At 40.5% G+C, this 25,577-nt stretch overlaps 1 protein-coding gene across 3 annotated transcripts in view; it reads right to left on the reverse strand.

Annotated features, from left to right (window-relative positions):
- The window catches only part of MEMO1 (mediator of cell motility 1), a gene marked incomplete at its 3' end in the record, with an annotated part of 117,505 nt that overhangs the window by 32,204 nt on the left and 59,724 nt on the right, over positions 1-25,577 (reverse strand). For 2 of the 3 annotated variants that reach the window (XM_080711931.1, XM_080711930.1), the window contains 2 exons: positions 20,841-20,953; positions 16,846-16,957 (listed from right to left, as the gene is read on the reverse strand). The exons of the other annotated variant lie outside the window; for it this stretch is intronic. In XM_080711931.1, coding sequence (XP_080568057.1) covers positions 16,846-16,957; positions 20,841-20,953 — 225 coding nt within the window. The remainder of the gene's footprint in view (positions 1-16,845; positions 16,958-20,840; positions 20,954-25,577) is intronic. 3 annotated transcript variants of the gene reach the window in all.

Raw genomic sequence — 25,577 nt, forward strand, 5'->3', positions numbered from 1 at the left:
CTGGATTCCATTCCCAGTACAGAAAGAAAGGAAACAAAAGGAAATGAAAAGAAAGGCAAGCCTTTTGCCCTCAGCACAACCCTGGCTGACTATAAGGCTATACAGCTTAGAAAGAAGAAAAGGAAGAAAGGGATGAAAGGGATGAAAGGGAAGAAAGGGAGGAAGGGAGGAAGGGGGGAAGGGAGGGAGGGAGGGAGGGAGCAAAGGAAGGAAGGAAGGAAGGAAGGAAGGAAGGAAGGAAGGAAGGAAGGAAGGAAGGGCAAGCCTTATGCCCTCTGCACAACCCTGGCTGACTACAAGGCTGCACAGCTGAGACCTTAAAGGTCCCAAGCTTTCTATAAAATGCCAGCTAACTGAGAGGCTGAACATACCCAGAGGGAAAACTGGAAGGCTGAGGGATCAGGCCTGCCCCACATCTCTGGCTGACAGCAATCTGCATACAGGGCTTGAGATGTGGCTCAGTGGTACAGCACTTGCCTAGCACACATGGGACCCTATTCAATCCACAGTACTGCCAAAAAGGGAAAGAAGGGAGTGGCCTGCGTGCACACAAGGGCAATGTAAGACAACCCAATAGCAAGAAAAAGAGGCAAGCATGAAAATGAACTGAACTTTTAATGAGCTCCCAAATCACACACTTTCCACCAGCACATGAGAGCCTTACTGGCGCAACAGTATTTAGGTATCCTACAACCAGTCATGAGACAAGCACTAAAGTGTGCAATCACAGACACAAACCACAGAAAGCCAAGCTAAGAAATAAATATACAAAAGGTGTGTGTGGGGGGGTGGGGTATTGGGGGTGGAACACAGGGGCTTTTACCTATGTGCTATACTCGCAGACCTATTTTATACTTTATTTGGAAACAGGGTCTCACCAAGTTGCTGAGGCTGGCTTCGAACCTGTGCAATCCTCCTGTCTCAACCTCCCAAGAGTTGGGACTACAAGATGTGCCACCACGCCCAGCAGCAAACATATTTTTAAAGGGACTGTCAAGTAACTATTATAGGTTTTCTGGGCCATGAAGTCTATAACCAATTATATATTCTAAATGGCAATTATGCAATAGTTATTACAGAAGGAAAACAGGCATGAAAAATATATAAAAGAACAATTGTGGCTATGTTACAATAAAACCTTATTTACAAAAAAGCTATAGGACAGATAGGGTCATTCTATAGGTTACTTTGCTGACTTCTATTCAAGAAGAAAATTATAAGATCTTAGATTAGGCAAAATTTCTACTATGATATCAAAAAGATAAACATACATAAAAAATACCTCAATTCCTCAAAATTTAAAATTTTACTCTTCATTAAGAAAATAAGCAAATCATAAAAGGGGAGATAATCTTTGAAAATCATGTATCTAGCTGGGTATGGTGACTTACACTTGCAATCTTAGTTATTTTAGAAGGCTGAGACAAAAGGATCACAGTTTTGAGACTTGCCTCGGGAACTTAGTGAGACCCTATTTCAAAATAAAAAATTAAAAAAGGGCTGGGTGTGTAGCTCAGAGGTAGACTGCCTCAGTGTTCAATCCCTAATACCAAAAAAACAAGAAAAGGAAAATCATTCATACAAAATGTATGAATAAGCGTTGGTGGTATAGTGGTGAGCATAGCTGCCTTCCAAAATGTATGAATAAAGCCAGGCGTGGTGACGCACGCTTGTAAGCCCAGCATTCGGGAGGCTGAGACTGGAGGATCACGGTTCGGGGACAGCCTCAGCTACTTAGTGAGGCCCTCCACAATTCAGTGAGACCCGGTATTCAAAATAAAGAATAAAAATAGGGCAGGAAGTGTAGCTGGAGGTCGAATTCCTCTGGGTTCCATCCCCAGACCCGCAAAAGAAAGAAAGAAAGAAAGAAAGAAAGAAAGAAAGAAAGAAAGAAAGAAAGAAAGAAAGAAAGAAGAAGGAAAGAAAGAAAGAAAGAAAGAAAGAAAGAATAATTGTTTCACAGAAGGCATACAAATGACTAATAAGCACATGAAAAGTTACTAATATCACTAGTCATTAGGGAGATGCAAAGATATACCACAATGAGATTATACCACACAGTTATCAGAACGGCTAGAATTAAAAGCACTGATAATAACAGATATTGGTAGCATGCAAAAAAAAACTGGAACCATCATGTACTGTTCCTAGAATACAAAGTGGCAAGGTCCTAGAATACAAAGTGGCAAGGTCACTTTGGAAAACTGGTAGTTTCTGAAAGCATCAAAACACAAACTTAAACCAGGTGTGGTGGTACATGCTTGTAATCCCAGCATTTGGGAGGCTGAGACAAAAGGATCACAGTTCGCGGACACCCGCAGCTACTTAGTGAGGCCCTCTGCAACTCAGTGAGACCCTATTTCCAAATAAAGAAAAAGAAATAGGGCTGGGGGTGTCGCTTTGAGACTGAATGCCCCTGGGTGGTTCCATCACCAGTACCACAAAAAAAAACAAAACAAAAAAAACTGCCGGTACACACCTATAATCCCAGTAGTTGAAAGGGTAAGAAAGGATGATCACAGGTTCCAGAACTGCCTGAGAAACTAGTAAGACCCTCATCAACTTAGTGAGACCCTGTTTCAACATAAAAATATAAAAATAGGCCTAGGGTGCAGGTCAAAGGTCGAATGTTCCTGGATTCAATCCCTAGTACCACACACAAAAAAAGACTTAGTCAGGCTTGGTGGTGCACACCTGTAATCCCAGTATTTGGCAGGCTAAGACTACAGAATCTCAGGTTCATGGGGGTCAATTAAAAGTGAGGCCCTCTGCCTGCCGTGAGGCATGGCTGATGCTGGGGCCTCCGAGGTCCAGATCAGAGCCTGCCGAGGGGTGAGGCAGGTGCCGGGGCCAGCAAGGCCGGGACCAGGACCTGCCGTGAGGCATGGCCGGTGCTGGGACCAGCCTGGCCTGAATTGGGGCCCGCTGTGAGGCAAGGCCGGAGCTGAGGCCTCTGAAGCCAGAATCGGAGCCTGCCAAGGGGTGAGGCCGGAGACTGGGCCAGCGTGACGGGATTGAAGCCTGCCGTGAGGCAAGGATAGTGTTGGGGCCTCTGAGGTCGGGAAATGAGCCAGCTTAGGGATGAGTCCGATCCCAGGGCCAGCGAGTCCGGGATTGGAGCCTGCCGTGAGGCAAGGCTGGTGCTCAGGCCTCTGAAGAAGGGATCGGAGACTCCCAAGGGGTGAGGCCGGAGCCGGGGTCAGTGGGGCAGGGATGGGGCCTGCCATGAGGCAAGGCCGTTGCTGGAGCCAGGGAGGTGGGGATCAGAGTCTGCCAGGGGGCAAGGCCGGCAGTGGGGCCTTCAGGAGAAGGAACGGAACTTGCAATATGGCATACACAGAGAAACATCACAGAAAATAGAAAATCAGATGCTTTCCCTAATACACAAAAACTAGGAAGAAATGGGTAATGAGAGGAGAGCTAGTTGAAAAAAGGGCCCTATGGAAGAGCAGTCAAAGTGACCAATCAGAGGGGTTGGGATGGGGGAAGACGGAATCTCTTTAATCACCAAATCCAGCTTGGGATCGAAGGAGCGGGAGGGAATGGGACAGGGATGGGATAAGGGCTAAATGGATGATATATGCTTGTATACCCTCACAAGGCTTGTAGTCCACTGTGATTTTTGACTACAATGCACCAATAAAAATACATTTAAAAAAAAGTGAGGCCCTTCATAACTTAGAAAGATCCTGTTTCAAAATCAAAAAATAAAATAAAGTAGGGCTGGGGGTACAGCTCAGAGACACTCTGTCACTGGGTTCAAACCCCAATAACATAACATAACATAACACACACACACACACACACACACACACACACACACACCCATATGATTTTGCAACTCCATTCCTAAGTACCTATTCAAGAGAAATGAAAATGTATGCTGGCATGAAGACTTGTATAAGAATGTTTGGTTTGTACCATTATTCCTAACAGCTAAAAACTAAAAATGATCCAACTGTTCACCAACTGGTAAGTGAATAAATAAAATGTTGTATATGCATACAATGAAATATTTATTTAGCAATGCAAAGGAATAAAAGATTGACAGAAGCTATAACAGATAAATCTCGAAAACAGCAGGCTAAGTAAAAAAAAAAATTTGTATGATTCAATTTATATGAATTTTCAAGAAAATGCAAATCTAGAGACAGAAAGCAGATCGGTGGTTGCCTGAAGTTGAGGGTGGGAACTTAAAAGTTGACCTTAATTGTACACCAAGATTCTTTCTTGGAAAATGAAAATGTTCTCTAAAAACCAGTCTGTGAAAACAGTTATACAACTCTACAAACTTACTTAAAAAATTTTAAATCACTGTAAGTTAAATGCTTATGATGAATTTTATGGTATGTACATCATACCTCAATAAATCCATGAAGAAGAAAAAAGGAAACAGAAAACCCATCTCTGCCACTTACAAACTGTGCCACTTGGACAGATTTGATCCTTATCCTCACTTTGCCATCTGTAAAAGTGAACTAGTAATACTCTCAACAGGGCTTGTAATCGCCTCAGTAAAGAAGAGGAACATTTTATGCCTTCTTCTTTCTTATAGCTTGATCCAGGCTGCAGAAAGGTTTTATGTTCAAGATGTGTGACAGACTAAAAAAAGATGAAATTCTAGAGCCTACAGTAGAACATTCCTTCTTTTTTTTTTGAGGGGGGGGGGTACTAGGGACATTTTACCTCCGAGCTACACCTCCAGCCCTATTTTTTATTCTTTATTTTGAAACATGGTCTCATTGAGTTGCAAGGAGCCCCACTAAGTAGCTGAGGCTGTTCTTGAACTGTGATCCTCCTATCTCAGCCTCCCACATGTTGGGATTACAAGCGTGCGCCACCACACCGAGCTAGAACACTCTTTAAAAACAAAGCCACTGTAAACATCAGCACTCATAAAGGCACTCAGTATAAAAATGCTCATTGTAATATAAAAATTAAAATACAAAAATATAAGTTCTAAGCCAGACATGGTAGCATATGCTTGTAATCCTAGTACTTGGGAGGCTGAAACAGGAGGATCACAGGTTCGCAGCCAGCCTCAGAAATTTGTGAGGCTAGCCGGGTGTGGTGGCGCATGCTTGTAATCCCCACATTCAGGGGGCTGAGACTGGAGGATCGCAGTTCGCGGACAGCCTCAGCTACTTAGTAAGGGCCTCTGCAACTTAGTGAGACCCTGTTTCAAAGTAAAGAATAAAAAATAGAGCAGAGGGTATAGCTCGGAGGTCAAATGCTCCTGGGTTCCATCCCCAAACCTGCAGGAAGGAAGGAAGGAAGGAAGGAAGGAAGGAAGGAAGGAAGGAAGGAAGGAAGGAAGGAAATTTGTAAAGCTATCCGTACCATTTCAAAATAAAGAATTAAAACTCAGGCTGGAAGTGGATGCCCCTGGGTTCTATCCCTGGTGCCAAAAGAAAAATATATATATATAAATTCTAATACAAGTATTCTAAATGATATGAGGACAATTTAACTGTTAGTTTTCAAAGTAACTGAAGTCTTAAACCTTTTGCAGGTCTGGGGATGGAACCCAGGGGCATTCGACCTCCAAACTACACCCCCTGCCCTATTTTTATTCATTATTTTGAAACCGGATCTCACTGAGTTGCGGAGGGCCTCACTAAATAGCTGAGGCTGTCCACGAACCACATCCTCCGGTCTCAGCCTCCCAAATGCTGGGATTACAAGTGTGTGCCACCATGCCAGGCTTGAACCATGTTTTAAAAGAGATGAAATTCTATTTTCATTTTATTTTATTTTATGGTCCTAGGGATTGAATTCAGGCATTCTGCCTCCACGCTGCACTCCCAGCACAATTTTATTTCTTATTTGGAAATAGGGTCCAAATAAAAAATAAGGTTTCTGCGAGCCTTGCCTGGCTCTGACCCTGTGATCCTCCTGTCTCTGCCTCCCAAGTACTAGGATTAAAAGTATGCACCACCATGCCCAGTGGAAATTCTATTTCCAAACAGTCATTTGCTTATTCTTCCTCTGCCTTTAACTTCAGTAATTCTCAACAGAACAATATTGATTATGAAATTTTCTCACTATATATATTGTTCTAGCTTCCCAAAGATTCTAGAAATAATCCTGAGCTTGTCAAGATTTAGGGAGAATTAAATCAAGAAAGACAGCTTCAGTTAGCCAGTCAGGAGGGAAATTATCATTATCTTTAAGGTGCCAAGGTTGTTACCACAGTACTACCACTGAGACTTATCCTCCTCTCTTTCTGCCTAGAAAACATTCATAGAAAAATGGAGAAAGTATATGTAGGTAAATATAAAATATCTTTACCCTGATAAAAATAAAATACATTCTAATCTTCTCAAATGACTTTTGCTACTTCTAGTGCATCCTTTTCCATCATAAAAACTAAAATTTTCCAATTACCAGAAATATGGAATTTTCACCTATTATCCCGGAACCCCTCATGTTCTATAACTTGCAGTTCTCCCCATGATGTACAGGTATAAATCAAAGGAAAGCAATATACAGGGGGGAAAAACAGGAAGAACATCACACTTGCCCTAAAACCTCATTAAGTGCCAACAAGTAAGATTTAACTGCAAGACACACTCAGAAATACACAAATATCCCTGATACACAAACACCCACGAGTATAAAAAAATAACAGAATACAAATACACTTGAAAATGGTGCTGCCCTTGTGACTATCAATTCAACTGGGCAACGGCAGAGAATTCCAGGCATGCTTTTATTTCTGAAGTTAAGCTATTCCACTGTCTTAAACTGAACAGGACAAGAGCAGATCTTACTTTTTTCTGGCCATTTCTAATATTTGAAGACCTTCCATGAGGCTATAATCAAAAAGGAGAGTAAAATCTTGAGATCTAGCCGGGCGTGGTGGCGCACACTTGTAATCCCCGCACTTGGGAGGCGGAGACAGGAGGATAGCGCAGGTTCGAATCCAGCCTCAGCTACTTAGTGAGGCTCTCAGCAACTTAGTGAGACCCTGTTTCCAAGTAAAATATAAAATAGGTCTGGGAGTATAGTCCAGAAGTAGAAAGCCTCTGGGTTCCACCCCCAGTACCACCAAAAAAAAAAAAAAATCCTGAGATCTAGTACAAATTTAAGCTATAATAAAGGCTAAGGTAGCATTAAAGGGAGTCAAAACCCAGAGTATGGAACGGCAATATGGTAGACTGGAACTGAGAACTAATGAAGGATCAAAGTGACGCCCTGACAGGCTCCAGTTAAGACTTTAAGTAGAATAGGCCTAAGTTTCTGTCTCCTTAAAAGTTAAGTTTCCAGTCAGGCGTGGTGGTGCACTTATAATCCCTGCACTTCGGAGGATGAGACAGGAGGATCACACAGGTTCGAAGCCAGCCTCAGCTACTTAGTGAGGCTCTCAGCAATTTAGTGAGAACCTGTTTCCAAATAAAACATAAAATAGGTCTGGGAGTATAGCCTAGAGGTAGAAAGCCTCTGGGTCCCACCCCCCCAGTACCAAAATAAAAGTTAAGTTTCTGTTCCCCTGTAGCCCACTGCCCCATTCCCTAGAGAAACCATTAACTGTGCTAAACTGATTTTCCCTACAAATCTGAGTACATGTGGATCTGGAATTTGCAGATATCCGGGCAAGGTCACTCACTCTGAGGAGAGTAAGAGACCCCATCCACTCAGAACATTCTTGAGGTAAGCGCTGCTGGCGAGGCCAATCAGCTTAAAGGTCACCTTATATGGCCAATACTTCCCTGAAGATGACCCTTACCTGAGGCACAAAAGCTAAACCAATGAGGTGGGGGGGGCAACAGGCTTTTGGTTCAAATTAAGCAATTATTCTAAGGATGGGCTGGACTGCCTCACTAAGGGATAATCTCTGTAACCACTACGTTGGTACGTGTGAGGAGCTGGAGCTTGAATAAAGAACACTCTTGTGGCTCCCTGGTTGGTCACTGGTGCAACACAGATAGGCATTTCACTAGGAATGGGAGTTTTATAGGAGAGTTAATATAGCAGATCTAATGGTACAATCTTTAGAAGGACCTGTCTATAGGACTGGCTAGCATCTGGGAACTTTGCTTTTAGAGTATTTATTTGATAAGGCTCGTGTGTGTGTGTGTGTGTGTGTGTGTGTGTGTGTGTGTGTGTGTGTGTCTGTGTGGTACTGGGGATAGAACCCAAGTGCTTTTCTACCTCCGGACTATACTCCCAGACCTATTTTACATTTTATTTTGAAATAGGGTCCCACTAAGTTGCTGAGAGCCTCACTAAGTAGCTGAGGCTGGCTTCAAACCTGTGCAATCCTCCTGTCTCAGCCTCCAAGCACTGAGATTAGGAGCGTCACCACCACACCTGGCCTTGATAAGGGTTCTTCTACCTACTTTGGTCACTGAATTGTTAGCCAGTTTATAAACTTTGTTTATAAACAATGTGATTGTTTACATCAAACACATCTCAGAGTTGTAATTATAACTGTAGATAACTACATAGGCAAATTATCTTTATGACCTGTTTCAAATAAAAATCTTGGATTTTGCATCTTAAAACTTGACTTCCCAGAGCAGAAATACCATACAACTTCCTAAGAGACCAACCATGTTGGAGAAAGAACCTACTACAGCTGGATCCCTCAAAACTGCCAGATGTCTTCTTTGCAGGACCTACCTACTATGTATTATATCTTTTAAATAAACCAGCTATGAAACCAAAACTCCAGCTCCTACAGGTTCTAGAGAGAAACCAAATGTGAGAGGTGGTATGATCCTCAAAACTGAGGGCAAAACGATATAAAGAATCATGACTAGATCCAGGCATGATGGCACACGCTTGTAATCCCAGTACTTGGGAGGCTGAGACAGGAGGATCACACAGGTTCGAAGCCAGCCTCAACTACTTAGTGAGGCTCTCAGCAACTTAGTGAGACCTTGTTTCCAAATAAAACATAAAGTAGGTCTAGGAATGTAGCCCAGGAGATAGATAGCCTCTGGGTTCCATCCCAAGTACCAAAAATAAATAAATAAATAAATAAATAAATAAATAAATAAATAAATAAATATTTTTTTAAATTATGACTTGTCAGAGGTAGAATGCCCCCGGGGTTCAGTCACCAGTACTAGGGAGGGAGGGAGAGAGGGAGGAAGGAAAAACTACATTTTGAAGTGTGGGGGGCTGACAAGGAAGAATTTCTCTTTTCTTTTTCATTTCATCAAATTTACCTTCAGACCAAAGGGGCATGCATGAAGAATTTATACAGCAAAAAAGAACAAAATACAAAGATACAGAAAACATCAGGTAAAACCAAAGAACTGGGTAGGTATGAAGTTGGGAGAGAAAGCATAAGCTACCTGCCCATGATTTAATAAAACTAACATTTATACCATTATGAATCCTTACTCTTTGATCAGTTAAATGTATCTAACAATACTCTTAAACTTAATTTCAAAGGTTATATCTTTCTGAATTTCCATTCAAATGAGAATATTGACAACAAAGATCTTCTACAGAAAGGCAAATTTCAGGTGTAGGAGAGCCATATGAAACATTAATTTGGAAACTCAACCATCTGAAGCTATTATGAGGCAAAATAATATCATAAATTGGCCAAGTTTGCTCTCAGAATTATGGAAAAATCCTAATAATTTGTTGAAAAGAAGTCAACACTTCTAATACCCTACATTTTCTTAAGCTTATATGGCTTTATCATGCCTGATGAGAATATTATGAGGCCTTAATTCCTGGGTTCACTGCCTTACTCCCCCAGACAGAAATATTTTTATATTTCTATGTGCTTAGAATTTTATGTAGATTACTGTTGATACTAACTCTTAAATGTCTCCCATATCTGCTCAGTTTGCTAACCCATCTGCTACTGCTAACATTCAAAGTTCCCATGATATCTTTACTAAACTCTTTTTTTTTTTTTTTTTTTTGGCAGTACTAAGGATGGAACCCAGGGGTATTCTACCTCTGAGCTACACCCCTGGTCCTATTTTTTACTCTGTGTGTGTGTGTGTGTGTGTGTGTGTGTGTGTGTATGTGTGTGTGTGTAGCCAAAAAAAATATATAATACCAAATATAATACCAAACTATTATATAATACAAAAAAATGTAATACCAAATATAATACATATATATTTGGGGGGGGTTTACTGGTGATGGAACCCTTCTACCTCCAGGCTACCCTCCCAGTCTGCCGCCTCTACTTCCTTTTCCTCAGCATTTGCATGTTTAATATTCCCGCACAAAAAATTGGCTGGCTTAAAGAAAGTAGTGCCCTGAGGGAAAGTGTTGTCTCTGGCCAAAGTACTCCCCCACTCTTAGATATTCTTTCATAACTATTATTCTTTTGGTAATGATTCTTTTAACTTTCCACACGAATTGCTCCGGTGATGTAAGATCAGGACTGTGGGAGAAACTGAGTCCATGGAAAATAAATTTTCTAGTAATTTGTCTAAGCCTCTAAACACCCTCGGCTTTGCTCAAAGATGTAAATCTAGTCAGAATTCAGATGCTGTGGAAGCATTCCAGCTACAGAAATTACAAACACAGAATTCCTCTCTATCTCTGACCTTTATTCTAATCATTAACATATAGTAAAAGCCTTAAGAGTCAGCTAAAGTCATTATCCCTAAAAACTTGCAAGGGAAGCAACTGGTGCCTCTGTTTACCCCCCTCTCCTTGTGATCCGGCCTAGAAACAGAGAAGATAAACTTTGTGTGTGACTTCAAAGCAGCCTAGTTGATGAGCAGCCAATACTGACCAATACAATAGAGCGGAAGGCTGGGAAGATTCTTGACCTTTACACCCAGTATGTGCGCTGCCCGCTGCCCGAGACAGGGAGGCACCACGTGGTTAAGAAATGAATATGTCAGAACAAAGGACAGATATAATAAATGTGGAAGTGTGAAGAAAGGAAATATGGTGAGAATAAGAAAGCATTTTTGTATGAAGAAGAGTTTATCCTAAGATTGTCCCAAATGGGAAAGAATCAGGGTAATCAGAAAAGGAAGTTGCAGAGGATTTGTGATAGGAAAATGGATTATTAAAAGAGAAATAGGCTTCTAATAAGCCTATCATTTGAGGAAAAGTGCTCAGCAGCTAGAGAAGTACATCTGACTACTAAATCTAAAAACTTCATGTTACTTTTTGGTGTTTATCTACTAAACTGTGTTGTGAGCTTGTTTAAGCTTTCAGACTTTGGATGGCAATGCAGAAGAAACCCGGGAGACCTCCATCGCAGCCCCTTGGATTGCCATATCTCCTCATGCCAGCCATATGGACTAAGCCCTAGGAACGGAAAGTTCCGAAAAGAGTTAAAGGAGATTCCATGAGAGGCCGTATTCTTCAAGCCCTGGGCGTGCCTGTACCTTCTGAAATTTGCCCTTTGGAGCCGCCTGTCTGCAAGGGCAGGGGGCTCAACGGCAGGGGGCTGGATTTGGTCACAAGATCTGGAGCTAATCTTGAATGCCAGACTAGTGTCCTTTTGTAGTGATTACACTTCTCTTTTTTTTTTTTTTTTTACTATTAATCTCACTGGTGAAGGATATAAATTTTCCTGGGTTCTTGTAATAAAGTGTCAATTGTACAAGAGGCATTTGTCCATGTCAGACTTTTTTCCCGGAGAGGAATCTCCACTTTTAGCGCCATGAACAGGAACTTAAAGGAGTTTATTTCATAAAAAGGGGGAAAAATCGCTGCAGATAAGTGGCTGCAGAACTACAACCGAAACCTTTGCCCACCTTTCTAATAAACTCGGTCCTGAACGGACTCAGTGCCCATATTCAGTGCCCGGTTGAGCCAGTCTGCCACACCAGTCCTATTTTATATATTTTTATTTGGAAACAGGGTCTCTTAAGCCAGCAAGGCTGGACTTGAACCTGCGCGATCCTTCTGTCTCCGCCTCCCAAGCTAAGGGATTACAAGCATGCACCACCACGCCCGGCTAGTCTTTATATTTTTTGAAACAGGGTCTCACTGAGTTGCAAAGGGCCTCACTAAGTAGCTGAGGCTGTTCTCGAACCATAATCCTCCAGTCTCCAACTCCAAAAATGCTGGGATTACAAGTGTGTGCCACCTCGCCCCGCCTTTACTAAACTCTATCAGTCTATTCCAACTCTAATCCTTTCTTCATGTTGCCCTCATGCCATTAAGAAAGTGTGTGTGCATCCAGCAGTTGTCAGCTATCCAGGCTACTGTGATGCCTGTGGTGTTACACTGCTCGAAGAGCAAGCACTGCCTTTTTTGAGGTTTGGCTCCTAGCACTGTTTTGGTGTTAAGGCCAAAAACCTAAGGACGGTGTTCTGTACCTCGAGAGTAGAGTGACTCCTCTTGTGGAGTTGGTCCTAGTCTGAGGGCAAACAATTTTATGAAAGAAAAAAAAAAAAAAAAGAGAGGGAGGGAGAGGGAGAGGGAGAGAGAGAGAGAGGAAGTGAGGGAGAGGGAGAAGAGAGAGTGTGTAAGAGTGTGTGAGAGAGAGAGAGAGAGAGAGAGAGAGAGAGAGAGAGAGTGTGTGTGTGTGTGTGTGTGTGTGTGTATGTGTATGTGTGTGTATTAAACCCAGGGGCCTTCTACTTTCAAGCTATACCCCGGTCCTTTCTTATTTTTATTTTGAAACAGGGTATCACTAGGTTGCTCAGTCTCACTGCACTGCTAAGGCTATTCTTCAACCTGCGCTATCCTCCTGTCTGAGCTTCCCAAGTACTAGGATTACAGGTGTGTGCCATCACACCCAGAAGTAAGATTCTTATACCCAGTTCCAATCATCTTTCTCTAAATCAATCGATAATAAAATACATGTATCTTAAGACAGCATTCGATGCCTTCCTTAACATGGTTACAACTCATTTTCCACCTTTATAATCCTGTTGCTCATAACACTTTGTCTCTGTATGTTACCTACTCAAATGCTTGTATTCCAGGCTGGCATCAAAGGGTGGTTAAAGTGACAGGACCAATATCCAGCTATAAACATTCATATATATAAAAATGATTTTAACCTGGGAGTGGTGGCATATGCTTATAATCCCAGTACTTGGGAGACTAAGACAGGAGGATCATAGGTTTGTGGCCAGCCTCAGCCACTTAGTGAGGCCCTCCGCAACTTAGTAACACCCAGTTTCAAAATAAAGAATAAAAAAGAGAAAAGAATTGGGGGTGTAGCTCAGAGGTAGAAAGCCCCTGGGTTCCATCCTCAATACAATATATATATATATATATATATATATATACAAGCTAAACAAAAACATCTACAAACAGATCTCAGATAGTAACAAAGCTCTGACAACTCCTGCAAGCTGTACTAGTTTAATGAGAGTCTCACTACTTGCTGAGGCTGTACTAGAACTTGCAATCCTCTTGTCACAGTTTCCCAAGTACTGGGATTAGAGGTGTATACCACCACAGTGGGCGCCAACTCCTTTTGAAGCCTTCTCTGTGCTTCCCTAACTCAACTATTTTCTGTAATCCCACATTTCTTTTTTCTCCTCCCATAAAGTCTTCAACTATATTTTTTACATTCTGAATCATATCATAGTTCTTTAAGTACATTTCTTTCTTTCTTTTTTTTTTTTTTTTTGCAGGTCTGGGGATGGAACCCAGGGGCATTTGACCTCCAAGCTACACCCCCTGCCCTATTTTTTATTCTTTATTTTGAACCTGGGTCTCACCGAGTTGCAGAGGGCCTCACTAAGTAGCTGAGGCTGTCCGCAAACCACAATCCTCCAGTCTCAGCCTCCCAAATGCTGGGATTACAAGCATGCGCCACCATACCTGGCTCTTTAAGTACGTTTCTTATCTCTCCTACCTAGTTACAAAATAATGAAATCATGTTTGCTTATTGTTGTATTCATCATTCTTTGCACACAGTGTGATTAGGTAGTAGCTCTATAACATTTGAAATTTTCAGCTTAACCAAAATTTCAAGAATAAATACCAAATTGGGTAAAGGCTAATTGGGTGATGTGTGCATATATGCCCCAACCATCCTGTATCCCATTAAGATGTGTGACTACAATGCACCAATACAATTTTTTTAAATAATAAATAAAAAAAAGAATAAATATCATCTTAAAAACAATTATAGCCAGGCAGGGTGATGTGCACCTGGCAACCACAGAATCACTATGTAAAGAAGGCTAGGCTAGTTGGGCATGGTGGTGCATGCCTGTAATCCCAGCATTTGGGAGGCTGAGACAGGAGGATAACAGTTCAAGAACAGCCTCAGCTACTTAGTGAGACCCTTTGCAACTCAGTGAGACCCTGTTTCAAAATAAAGAACAAAAAATAGGGCAGGAGTATAGCTCGAAGGTAGAATGCCCCTGGGTTCCATCCCTAGTACCGCAAAAAAAAAAAAAAAAAAAAAAAAAAAAAAAAAGGCTAAGCTACCCTTTAAGAGTGGCCAAGAAAAAAAATCCCTAGTTGACCAACAAACTTGCCACCTGGAGAACAAATGAGGCACATTAACAGAAAGCCATCACTAGAGCCTTAGGCACAAGAGTGGGCCATTTTGGACCCTCCCGCCCACCTGAGCGCCTCAGTGAGTGTCCTGCAGACAGCAGTGTTCTGCCCCCGCCACTGACCCAGTAATTGTAAACAGAAGACAGTTGTTACTTTAAGCCATTAATTCTGGAGTACTTTGGTACTCAAAAGTAGAAAACTGATATAGTGAATATAACAAATGTTTACTAGGTACTGTTTAAAAGTACTATTAGGGTTCCTAATATAATACAAGAAAGAGTAATATATTTAATATTTAAAGGAGAATAAAAATTGTATTTGTTGGTTTCAAGTTCCATTTTCCTTAATATCCTGGGTTCTCCTACATTTTTTGGAAATAACAAGAAAAATGTTATTTTGCTAAAATCTCCTTTGGGATATTGTTGTCAGCTTACTAGTTCTATTGTACTGCAATTTATTAAAATTAAAGTATACTTTCTCATATAAAATTCTCTATTATCTTTTATAGTTGAAAAATGGGAGGCTATGATTAAACCAATAATCCAAAAAATATATAGTTCACAATTTATAAAGAATTAAAATGTGTTAAAAGACAACCTATGCCGGGCGTGGTGGCACACGCTTGTAATCCCCGCGCTTGGGAGGCGGAGACAGGAGGATCACGCAGGTTCGAAGCCAGCCGCGCGCTGACTTAGGAGACCCTGTTTCCAAAATGAAAATGTAAAAATAGGTCTGGGAGTGTAGCCCCGAGGTAGAAGGGCTTCCAGGAACCCCAGTACCACCAAAAAAAAAAAAAAAAAAAAAAAAAGACAACCTAAAATAACTTAATATTTCTCTCATTTTTGGAAACTTCAGGTTTATGTAATTCTGCATGATTATCATTGTGAACAATAGTCGATAACAAAAGGCTAAGTAATAATACTCTGATGCAAAGATCCAAAAAGACTAATAATTAACTAAAACCAACAAAAAAATTCAACAGATATAAGTGAGGAGTTACACACAATAAGGATTAAAAAGATATCAACACACAAAATTTAGAGAAGAGAAAATAATTCACCCTAATAGTACTGAAAACAACCTTTTTTGTATGTGTGGTGGTATTGGGGATGGAAGCCAGGGGCCTTCTACCTCTGGGGTATACTCCCAGACCAATTTTCATATTTTTATTTGGAAACAGGGTCTCACCGAGTTGCTGAGAGCCTCACTAAGCTGAGGCTTGCTTTGAACCTATGCAATTCTCCTGTCTCTGCCTCCCAAGTACTGGGATTACCAGCGTGCGCCACCACACCCGGAAAAACCTTGGTTTTTAATGTGGTCATAAGTACATGAGCCAACAGTAAGCAAGCCACATCAGCATAAATATGACAATACAGTTTTAGACTTCATTAGTATATTTAACTAAGAAATATATACTGAGAACCTAGAATGCACCATGTACCTTACTAAGAAAATACAGTGAACAGATTCAGGAAAAAAATAATCTCACTATATTTAGAGCTATTCAATCTGTATATGAAACATTAACTACATAAGGAAGAGGAAAAAAGGAAATGTGACCTGCAAAAGAGAAGACTTTCTAATTCAAATGCTGCACTTTAAAGAAGAAAAACATTCTGAAGTATTCTTTCATTTTATAAAATCAATTAATGATTGTTGGGCAAAGTGTTACTGGGGTACAGAGTAAAGAACAAAGTAGATGCTATCCCTACCCTCAACACTGCTTAGTCTAGTGAGCACCCTATCACAGGAATACCTTTAGCAGGTATAAAATAATAAGCTGTCAAGTATATAAAAAAGACTCATGTACTAAAACAAATTAATATCCCAAAGTTACTCCCAAATAGAAAATGTTAGCCGGGCGTGGTGGCGCACACTTGTAATCCCCGCGCTTGGGAGGCAGAGACAGGAGGATCGCACAGGTTCGAAGCCAGCCGTGCGCGCTGGCTTAGGAGACCCTGTTTCCAAATAAAAATGTAAAAAATAGGTCTGGGAGTATAGCCCAGAAGTAGAAGGGCTTCCAGGAACCCCAGTATCACCAAAAATAAATAAATAAATAAAATGTTAGAATTATATAGCACTGCACCGTGGAAAAAAATGTAATTATTATTCTAAGATATGAAAATGACTAATGAATAAAATACCAGGAAAACCAAGATACACACACACACACACACACACACACACACACACACACAGCTTCTTCTACCATTTTACCTAATAAAACAACTACATAAATTCATATGTTCACAGCCTTTATAGTCAAACTACTTCAATTCAATACATTAAGACAGTGCAAACTCAAAATTTTATATAATGAGAAAAATTTTTAATTTTCTAATTCTAATAATTATCTTACCCTAGTTAAGATAATTCCATAGCAATTAATATCTATGATTTCTCCGGGATTTCTTATATTAATCAATATACCTTTCCATGGCTTTAGCTGTATAAGGCAAATGCATTTCAATACTGTGTTCATCTTCATCTGTCTGTAGAGACATGCGTTCAAACATTCCTGTCTTCCATAGCTCTCCGTAAACTAAAAAGATGTCAAAATATATTAAAACAAATATATTAATGGATATCTATATTCTATGAGATTCCACCATGTAATACAAAGCTACATATTTTAGGAAAACACAAAAGCACCACACAGTACTCCCTTTTTTTTTTTTTTTTTAGAAAAAGAGAAAACATCTAATTTTCATGTACACAGGAAAACAACAATTTTACAATATTTATAATTTCACAGTTATATAAAACCTAATAATTTAAATTTTTATCAGTGCATGTCATTATTTATAAAAATCACCTTTGCAACTGGCTTTTCTTTTAATTTAATCAGTATGTACTGGCAGAACACACTGACTGGGGATTTGTACTGCAATATAGATAAAACCACTAGTCTATTGACATGGAAGGTTTAATAACATGGTTTTTAGTTTTGCTTTGTTTTTTTAGTAAGATCTGTGGCATTACTATATCACACTGTAGGTTTCTGCCATATCAAAACCAGAAAATTTCCATTTAGAAGGCTGTTTTTTTCAAATTTAGGATTGGGCTCATGATATCAATCGGAAGGTAAATTCAGAATAGCACCATGCCAAGTTAAAAATGGCCTAGCACAGCTGGGCATGGTAGTACATGCTTGTAATCCCAAAATTTTGGGATGCTGAGAAAGGAGGATCATGGTTCTCGGACAGCCTCAGCTACTACTTAGTAAGGCCCTTTGCAACTCAGTGAGACCCTGTTTCAAAATAAAGAATAAGCCAGGTGTGGTGGCACAGGCTTATAATCCCAGCATTTGGGAGGCTGAGACCAGAGGATTGTGATTCGCGGACAGACTCAGCTACTTAGTGAAGCCATCCGCAACTTAGAGAGACCATGTTTCAAAATAAAGAATAAAAAATAGGGCAGGGTATATGGCTCGGAGGTCGAATGCCTCAGGGTTCCATCCCTAGATCCACAAAATAGAATAGAATAGAATAGAATAGAATAGAATAGAATAGAATAAAATAAAAATAGGGCTGGGGGTGTAGCTTGAAGGTGGAATGCCCCTGGGTTTCATCCCCAGTACCCCAGTATCAAAAAAAAGAGGCCTAGCACTCATATCTTCCTGATGACCTGGATTAAAGCTGAACAATGCAAAAAAAAAAAAAAAAAAAAAAAAACGAGTATGTAAAAAACATACTATAAATTGGGCATGGTAGCACACTCCTATAATCCAAGTTCTTGGGAGGGTGAGACAGGAGGATCCTCGGTTCAAAGCCAGCCTCAGGCTTGTAATCCCAGCATTTGGGAGGCTGAGACCAGAGGATCGCAGTTCGCGAACAGCCTCAGCTACTTAGTGAGGCCCTCTGTAACAGACCCGGTTTCAAAATAAAGAATTAAAAAAAAAAAAAATAGGGCAGGAGGTGTAGCTCGGAGGTCGAATGCCCCTGGGTTCCACCCCCAGACCTGCGCAAAAAAAAAAAAAAAAAAAGCCAGCCTCAGTATTGTTGTGAGACTCTCAGAAATCTTTAAGACTCTATTTCAGCCAGGCGTGGTGGCGCACAGTTGTAACCTCAACATTTTGGACACAGACTGGAAGACTGTGGTTAACAGCCAGCCTCCACTACATAGTGAGGTCCTCTGCAACTCAGTAAGACCCTATTTCAAAATAAAGAATAAAAAATAGGGCTGGAGGTGTAGCTCAGAGGTAGAATGGGCCTGGGTTCCATCCCTAGTACCAAAAAAAAAAAAAAAAGACTCTATTTCAAAACAAAAAATGAAAACAGGAGCCAGGTGTGATGGCACACTTGTAATCCCAGTACTTCAGAGGCTGAGACAGGAGGATCACATGTTCAAGACCAGTCTCAGCAACTTAGCAAGGCCCTTCACAACTTAGTGACACCCTATTTCAAAATAAAAGAATAAAATAAGGCAGGTGGTATAACTCAGAGGTAAATGTTTCCTGGTTCCATCCCAAGTACCACACAATAAATTTATTTATTTATTCATTCATTCATCCATTCAAAAATAAAAAAGGGCTAGGGGTGTCTCTCAGAAGACAGAATGCCCCAAGGTTCAATCCCCATACCAAAGTAAATAAATAATGTTAAAAACATAATATAGGAATATTTTAACTTGATTCCTAAATGGGTTTACCAATATTAAATTAACAAATGATGGTTTGACCTCTTTTCTACAAAATTATGCCTAGTTTTATCCAGCCAGATATACTGGTGGACACCTATAATCCCAATACTTGGGAGGCTGATAGGAAGGGCACAGGTTCAAGGACAGCTTCAGGAAGTTGTGAAACTCTCAGCAATCTAATGAGCTTGTTTAAAAATTAAAATAAAATAGTGCTGGGAGTGTAGCTCTGACATACATATATCTTCATTGGCAGACGATACAAAACCATAATTTTCTCAAAGTCTCAACAAGGTTTCAAAAGTATGTTGTCTAAAACTATCAAGATGTATAAAGTTAGTAATAGTCCAGCTTTATTAACAAAATGCTTTCCTACAACAAACTGCTACTATTCTATATTATTCAAAACCTCGAATTATGAAAATTGAGGCCTGATTAAAAAAAGAGCTAATTATCTCCTTTGCGAATGAAATCTTTCATTTTACAGAAGAAATATTTGCAAAGTTTATCCAAACAATAGCATCCCTAACATACTAAAAACATAACTTAATGGGCTCAAGGGCCCACACCAAGTTCATGAAAGTGGCTACTTTGGGGGAGGTAAACTAAATTCAGAATGAGGATAACCTCCTGTGGAAGATATATACATAGTATCTATTATACTATTCTCTACACAGTTTTATGTATTTCAAATGATTTTTTTCCTTACGCCCTCAAAAAACCTTTATAAATCAAAATACTTTACACATCGATTGCATAAAAAAAAATTAAATAAAAATGTGGCTTCTGGAATCCTATGGAAAAAAGAATAAATCCAATAACAAACATGTTTTAAAACATATTTAAAATTTCTATAGCCCCTTTCAGTTTTCACCACTACAGGCTCCTTTTCTTTTCCCATAAAAATTGCTTAAGAGGACATAAAGGTACTATCAACATTATCTATTTACAGTGAGAAAAACTATACACACAGAAGTACACTAGCACTCCCAGAATGTTTCAAGTCCGTGCATACAAATCTGTTGCTCAGCCAGTACATGGCATTTCCCTCCATCTAAATGTAACCACTCAGCCCCATGTGCTCCCTCCTACTTGTAAATCCCAGGACCTGGGAGGCTGAGACAGGAGGATTGCAGGTTTGTGGCCAGCCTCAGCTACGTAGGGAGGCCCTCTGTGATTAATTAGAATAAAAATAAAGAATAAGAGCCAGGCATGGTGGTGCACTCTTGCAATCTCAGCATTCAGAAGACTGAGGCAACAGCATCTCCGTTCACCAACAACCTCAGCTACTTAGTCAGGCAACCTTTGCAACTGAGTAAGATCATATTTCAAAAATAAAGAATAAAAAATAGGGCTGGAGGTGTAGCTCAGAGGTAGAATGTCCCTGGGTTTCATCCCCAGTACCGCCAAAAAAAAAAAAAAAAAAAAGAAAGAAAGGAAGGAAGGAAGGAAGGAAGGAAGGAGGAGAGGGCAGGAGGGGCCGGGGGTATAGCTCAGAGGTAGAACGCCCCTGAGTTCAATCCCTAGTACTGAAGAAGAAGAAAAAAATGTAACCACTCCAGTCTAGAAATGAGTAGATCTTACATTTTTATAACTAGCAGGAAAATTCTAGTTGTCTCTTATAGATATAAAAGATTTTTGTCTTTATTTTATGATTAGTTATAACAAAAATTATTTTAAAAGCTGAGCTATTACTTATGATACTCATTTTTGTTCTTAAGTTAAATTACAATTCCTATTAAAAGTACTGTAGCTATTTAAAAGCTGCAAGCGTTTTGTATACTCACTCTTTTGGTCAATACGAAGGTCATACAGAGGTGTCCTATATATATCCACACTGGAAAGTGCACATCGAGAGAGGGGCACATGGTGTGAAGGCCCAAGGATGAATATTCTCCGGCTAAAGACAGAAAACACAGAACAATTTCACTTCTGTAAACCTTATTAAATACATGAGAAGCCAAGGCGTGGTGGCGCTTATAATCCCAGCACTTGGGAGGCTGAGACCAGAGGATTGTGGTTCGTGGACAGCCTCAGTTACTTAGTGAGGCACTCCGTAACTTAGTGAGACCCTGTTTCAAAATAAAGAATAAAAATAAAAATAAAAAAAAAATAGGGCAGGGGGTGTAGCTCGGAGGTTGAATGCCCCTGGGTTCCATTCCCAGACCCACACACAAAAAAAAAGTTAAGGGTCAGGAGCCAGGCGTGGTGGCGCACACTTGTAATTCCAGTACTCAGGAGGCTGAGACATGAGGATCACACAGGTTCGAAGCCAGCCTCAGCTACTTAGTGAGCCTCTCAGCAACTTAGCGAGACCCTGTTTCCAAATAAAATAGAAAATAGATCTGGGAGTGTAGCACGGAGGTAGAAAAGCCCCTGGGTTCCACCTCTAGTACCACAAAAAAATATGGGATAAATTAAGTAATAACTTAAAACTGAGCTGTGTTCCCCAAATTTTCATACACTGAAGTCCCAACTTTCAGTAACTGATTATAACCCGATATGGAGATTAGGTCTTACAGAATTAATGAAGTTAAAATGAGGCCAGAAGAGGTGGGTCCTCATCAATATGCCTGGTATCTCACATAACAAGGGGCAAGACTGCAGAAAGCAGCAATCTTATGGGAAAAGGCAGCCATCTCCAGGCCAAGGAGAAAGCCTCAGAGAAGCGAACGCTCCCTGCACCTCCAAATGGAACCTCTGAGAAGATAAATTTCTGTTATTTAAGCCAACCAGTCTGTGGTATATTGCAGTTCTAGCAAACAAATGCAGTAATAATTTGTTCCTCAGTTACAATGAACTTAAATAATTCCTTATTCTTGTTTTTATGTTAGAAGATTTTGGAAAACAACATGTTTGCCCGGTATGGTAGCTCACACTTGTAATCCTAGTACTTGAGACAAGAGGATCACAAGTTCGCAGACAGCCTCAGCAAATAGTGAGACTCTCATCAATCGAGTGAGACCCAGTTTCAAAATAAAAATAAAATAGGGCTGGGGTGTAACTTGGAGGTAGAATGTCCCTGGACTCATCCGTAGTTCAGTACTTGAAAATACCAACATCAATCTTTATAGTAAACCAATCTGCTATACATAAAATCTTCATATTCATAACAAGTCAGACCCATTTTCAGCAGCTGTATTAATTGAATTTGAAAAACTTAGCTACTAAAAGTCTCAAAATTAAAACACAACACTAAGATACACCAAACTTTTTTTTTTTTTTTTTTGGTGGTACTGGGGGTGGAACCCAGAGGCTTTCTACCTCCGGGCTATACTCCCAGACCTTTTTTATATTTTATTTTGAAACAGGGTCTCACTAAGTTGCTGAGAGCCTCACTAAGAAGCTGAGGCTGGCTTCAAACCCGTGCGATCCTCCTGTCTCAGCCTCCCAAGGGCTGGAATTACAAGTGTGCACCACCACGCCCGGCTTACACCAAACTTTTTAATAAAGTCATTCTCTCTTGCTAGGTGTGGTGGTGCATACTTGATTAATTCTAATACTTGGGAGGTTGAGACAAGCAGATCACAGGTTAGTGGCTAGCCTCAGCTACTTAGTGAGGCCCTCTGCAACTTAATGAAACACCATTTTAAAATACAAAATAAAAACTAGGGCTGGGAGCCAGGCGTGGTGGCACATGCTTGTAATCCCAGCATTTGGGAGGCTGAGACAGGAGGATCATGGTTCACAGACAGCCTCAGCTTCTTAGTGAGGCCCTTTGCAAATCAGTGACCCTGTTTCAAAATAAGAATTTTTTTAAAAATAGTACTAGTGGTACCTCGGAGGTAGAATGCACCTGGGTTCCACTCCCCTTCAAAAAAAAGAAACCTGATTATATGCTATTTATGCTATAGACTAAAGAAAATCAACCCGGTGAGGTGGTGCTCAGCATTCAGGAGGCTGAGACCAAAGGATCTGGTTTGCAGACAGCCTCAGCAATTTAACAAGTCCCTTTGCAACTTAGTGAGACTCTGTTTCAAAACTAAAAGGACAGCCAGCCATAGTGGCACACACTTGCAATCCCAATACTTGGGAGGCTGAGACAGGAGGAGTCACACAGATTCGAAGCCAGCCTCAGCAGTTTAGTGAGGCTCTCGGCAACTTAGTAAGAGCCTGTTTCCACATAAAATATAAAAATAGGTCTGGGGTATAGCCCAGAGGTAAAAGACCCCTGGGTTCTACCTCAAGTACCAAAAAATAAATAAAATAAATAAAATAAAATAAAATGACAAAAAAAAATAGGGTCAGGAGTGTAGCTCAAAAAGTGGACTGCAAAAAAAAAGAAAAAAAATGGACTAAGCTGTAGCTTAAATGTTTTAATCCCCTGATATCAAGAAAATTAACTTCCTCTCATTTTACCTCAAACATCTACAATCTTAATTTCAAAATAATCCATTTTTTCTGTACTTTAAAACTTATATGAAGAGCCAGGCATGGTAGTGGCACACACTTGCAATCCCAATACTTGGAAGGCTGAGACAGGAAGATCGCAAGTTAAGAGGACAGTCTCAGCAACTAGTGAGACTCTCATCAACCTAGTAAGACCCCGTTTTCAAGTAAATAGAATTGGGGTGGAGGTAAGGGTAGCTCCAAGGTAGAATGCCTCTGGATTCAATCCCCAGTACCCCCCCCCACACACACACAAATATGAACCAATCTTCTCCAACCACACACAAACAATAAGAAAAAAAACTATACTTAAAAAAGTAAAACTAAGCCTGGTGTGGTGGCGCACACTTGTAATCCCAGCATTTGGGAGGCTGAGACCAGAGGACGGTGGTTTGCAGACAGCCTCAGCTACTTAGTGAGCCCCTCCACAACTTAGTGAGACCCTGTTCCAAAATAAATAAAAAATAGGGTAAGGGGTGTAGCTCAAAGGTCAAATGGCCCTGAGTTCCATCCCCAGACCCCCCCTAACCCCCCCACACACACACGTAAAACTATGAGAAAGGGCTATTATAGGATGGCTTACATACCTAGAAAATTAAGAATGATTCATTTCTAAATTAATAAAAAAAGACTAAGAAATGAGCCAGTTCTTTCATATCAAATATTAGAAGGTAAAGAAATGTGTGTTTTTGGGGTTTGTTTTTTTTTGTTTTTTTTTTTTTTTGGAACTTGGGTTCCTGGAAACCCTTCTGCCTCCGGGCTATACTACCAGACCTATTTTTATATTTTTTTATTTGGAAAAAGTGTCTCTTAAGCCAGCGCAACTGGCTTTGAACCTACACGATCCTCCTGTCTCTGCCTCCCAAGCGCGGGGATTACAAGCGTGCACCACCACACCTGGCTGCATTGTGTTTATTTTGATAAAATTCTACTACTAAGAAATACTATTATTTGCTATATTTTACTTCATATACTGGGAAAGAGAAGAGGTGATAAATTTGTGGATGAATTCTCAGTTTTTTTATCCCAAAACTTTCTCAAGAGGTCACACATATCAAACATACAACATTTCACTCTCAGGCCATTTTTTTCTTTTTCTTTTTTGCAGTACTGGAGATGGAACCCAGGGGGATTCTACCTCTCAGCTACACTCCTAGCCTTCTTTTTTTTTTTTTTTTTTTAATTCTTTATTTTGAAACAGGATCTGAGTTGCAGAGGACCTCATTAAGTAGTTGAGGCTGTCCACGAACTGCCATCCTCCTGTCTCACAGCCTCCCAAATGCTGGGATTACAAGTGTGCGCCCCACTCCGCCTGGCTTCCCCTCAGGCCTTTTCTTTTCTTCCTTTCTTTTTTCTTTTCTTTTTGGCAGTACTGGGGATTGAACCCAGGAACATTCTACCTCCAAGCCTAGTTTTTATTCTTTATTTTGAAACAGGGTCTCACTGAGTTGCAAAGGGTCTCACTAAGTAGCTGAGGCTGTCTGGGGTCCTCCTGTCTCTGCCTGCCAAATACTGAGATTACAAGCATGCGCCACCACGCCCGACCCCATCAGGCCATTTCTGATCGGAAGCATCATGTCTTCTTCTACCCCTGTCAGTAATACCTTTAGTAACATCTCAATGATTTGGGGGGAGGGCCCTTGGGGTTGAACTCAAGGTCATTCTACCTCCAAGGCATACCCCCAGCCCTCATTGTAATCTTTACTTCACATTTACTATCAGATAAAGAGCCATTTCAGAAAAAAAGTCAAATTTATAGATTCTAAGAGGTACCATCTGTCCTCATATCTTAACAGCAAAAATATCATAAATTTTTTAAAATTATAAGCCCTAAGGTGGTTTATAATCCTAATGGTAACTCAAGAATGTTTAGGTCATTTGAATAATGCCAGGTATTAGATGGTCCACAAATCAAGTATGAAGGGCCAGGCACAATATAAATAGTACTTGGCCAGCTGAGGCAGAAGGTCACTTAAGACCAAGAGCTCCAGTACAGCCTAGAAACATAGTGAGAGCCATCTCTTTTGTGTGTTGGGGAGGGTACTGGGCACTGAACCCTGGGACATTCTACCTCCAAGCTATACTCGCTAGCCCTATTTTTTTTAAAAAACAGGGTCTCACCAGGTTGATGAGAG

The sequence above is a fragment of the Muscardinus avellanarius genome (assembly GCF_963383645.1).
Source record: "Muscardinus avellanarius genome assembly, chromosome: 15".
NCBI lineage: Eukaryota > Metazoa > Chordata > Mammalia > Rodentia > Gliridae > Muscardinus > Muscardinus avellanarius.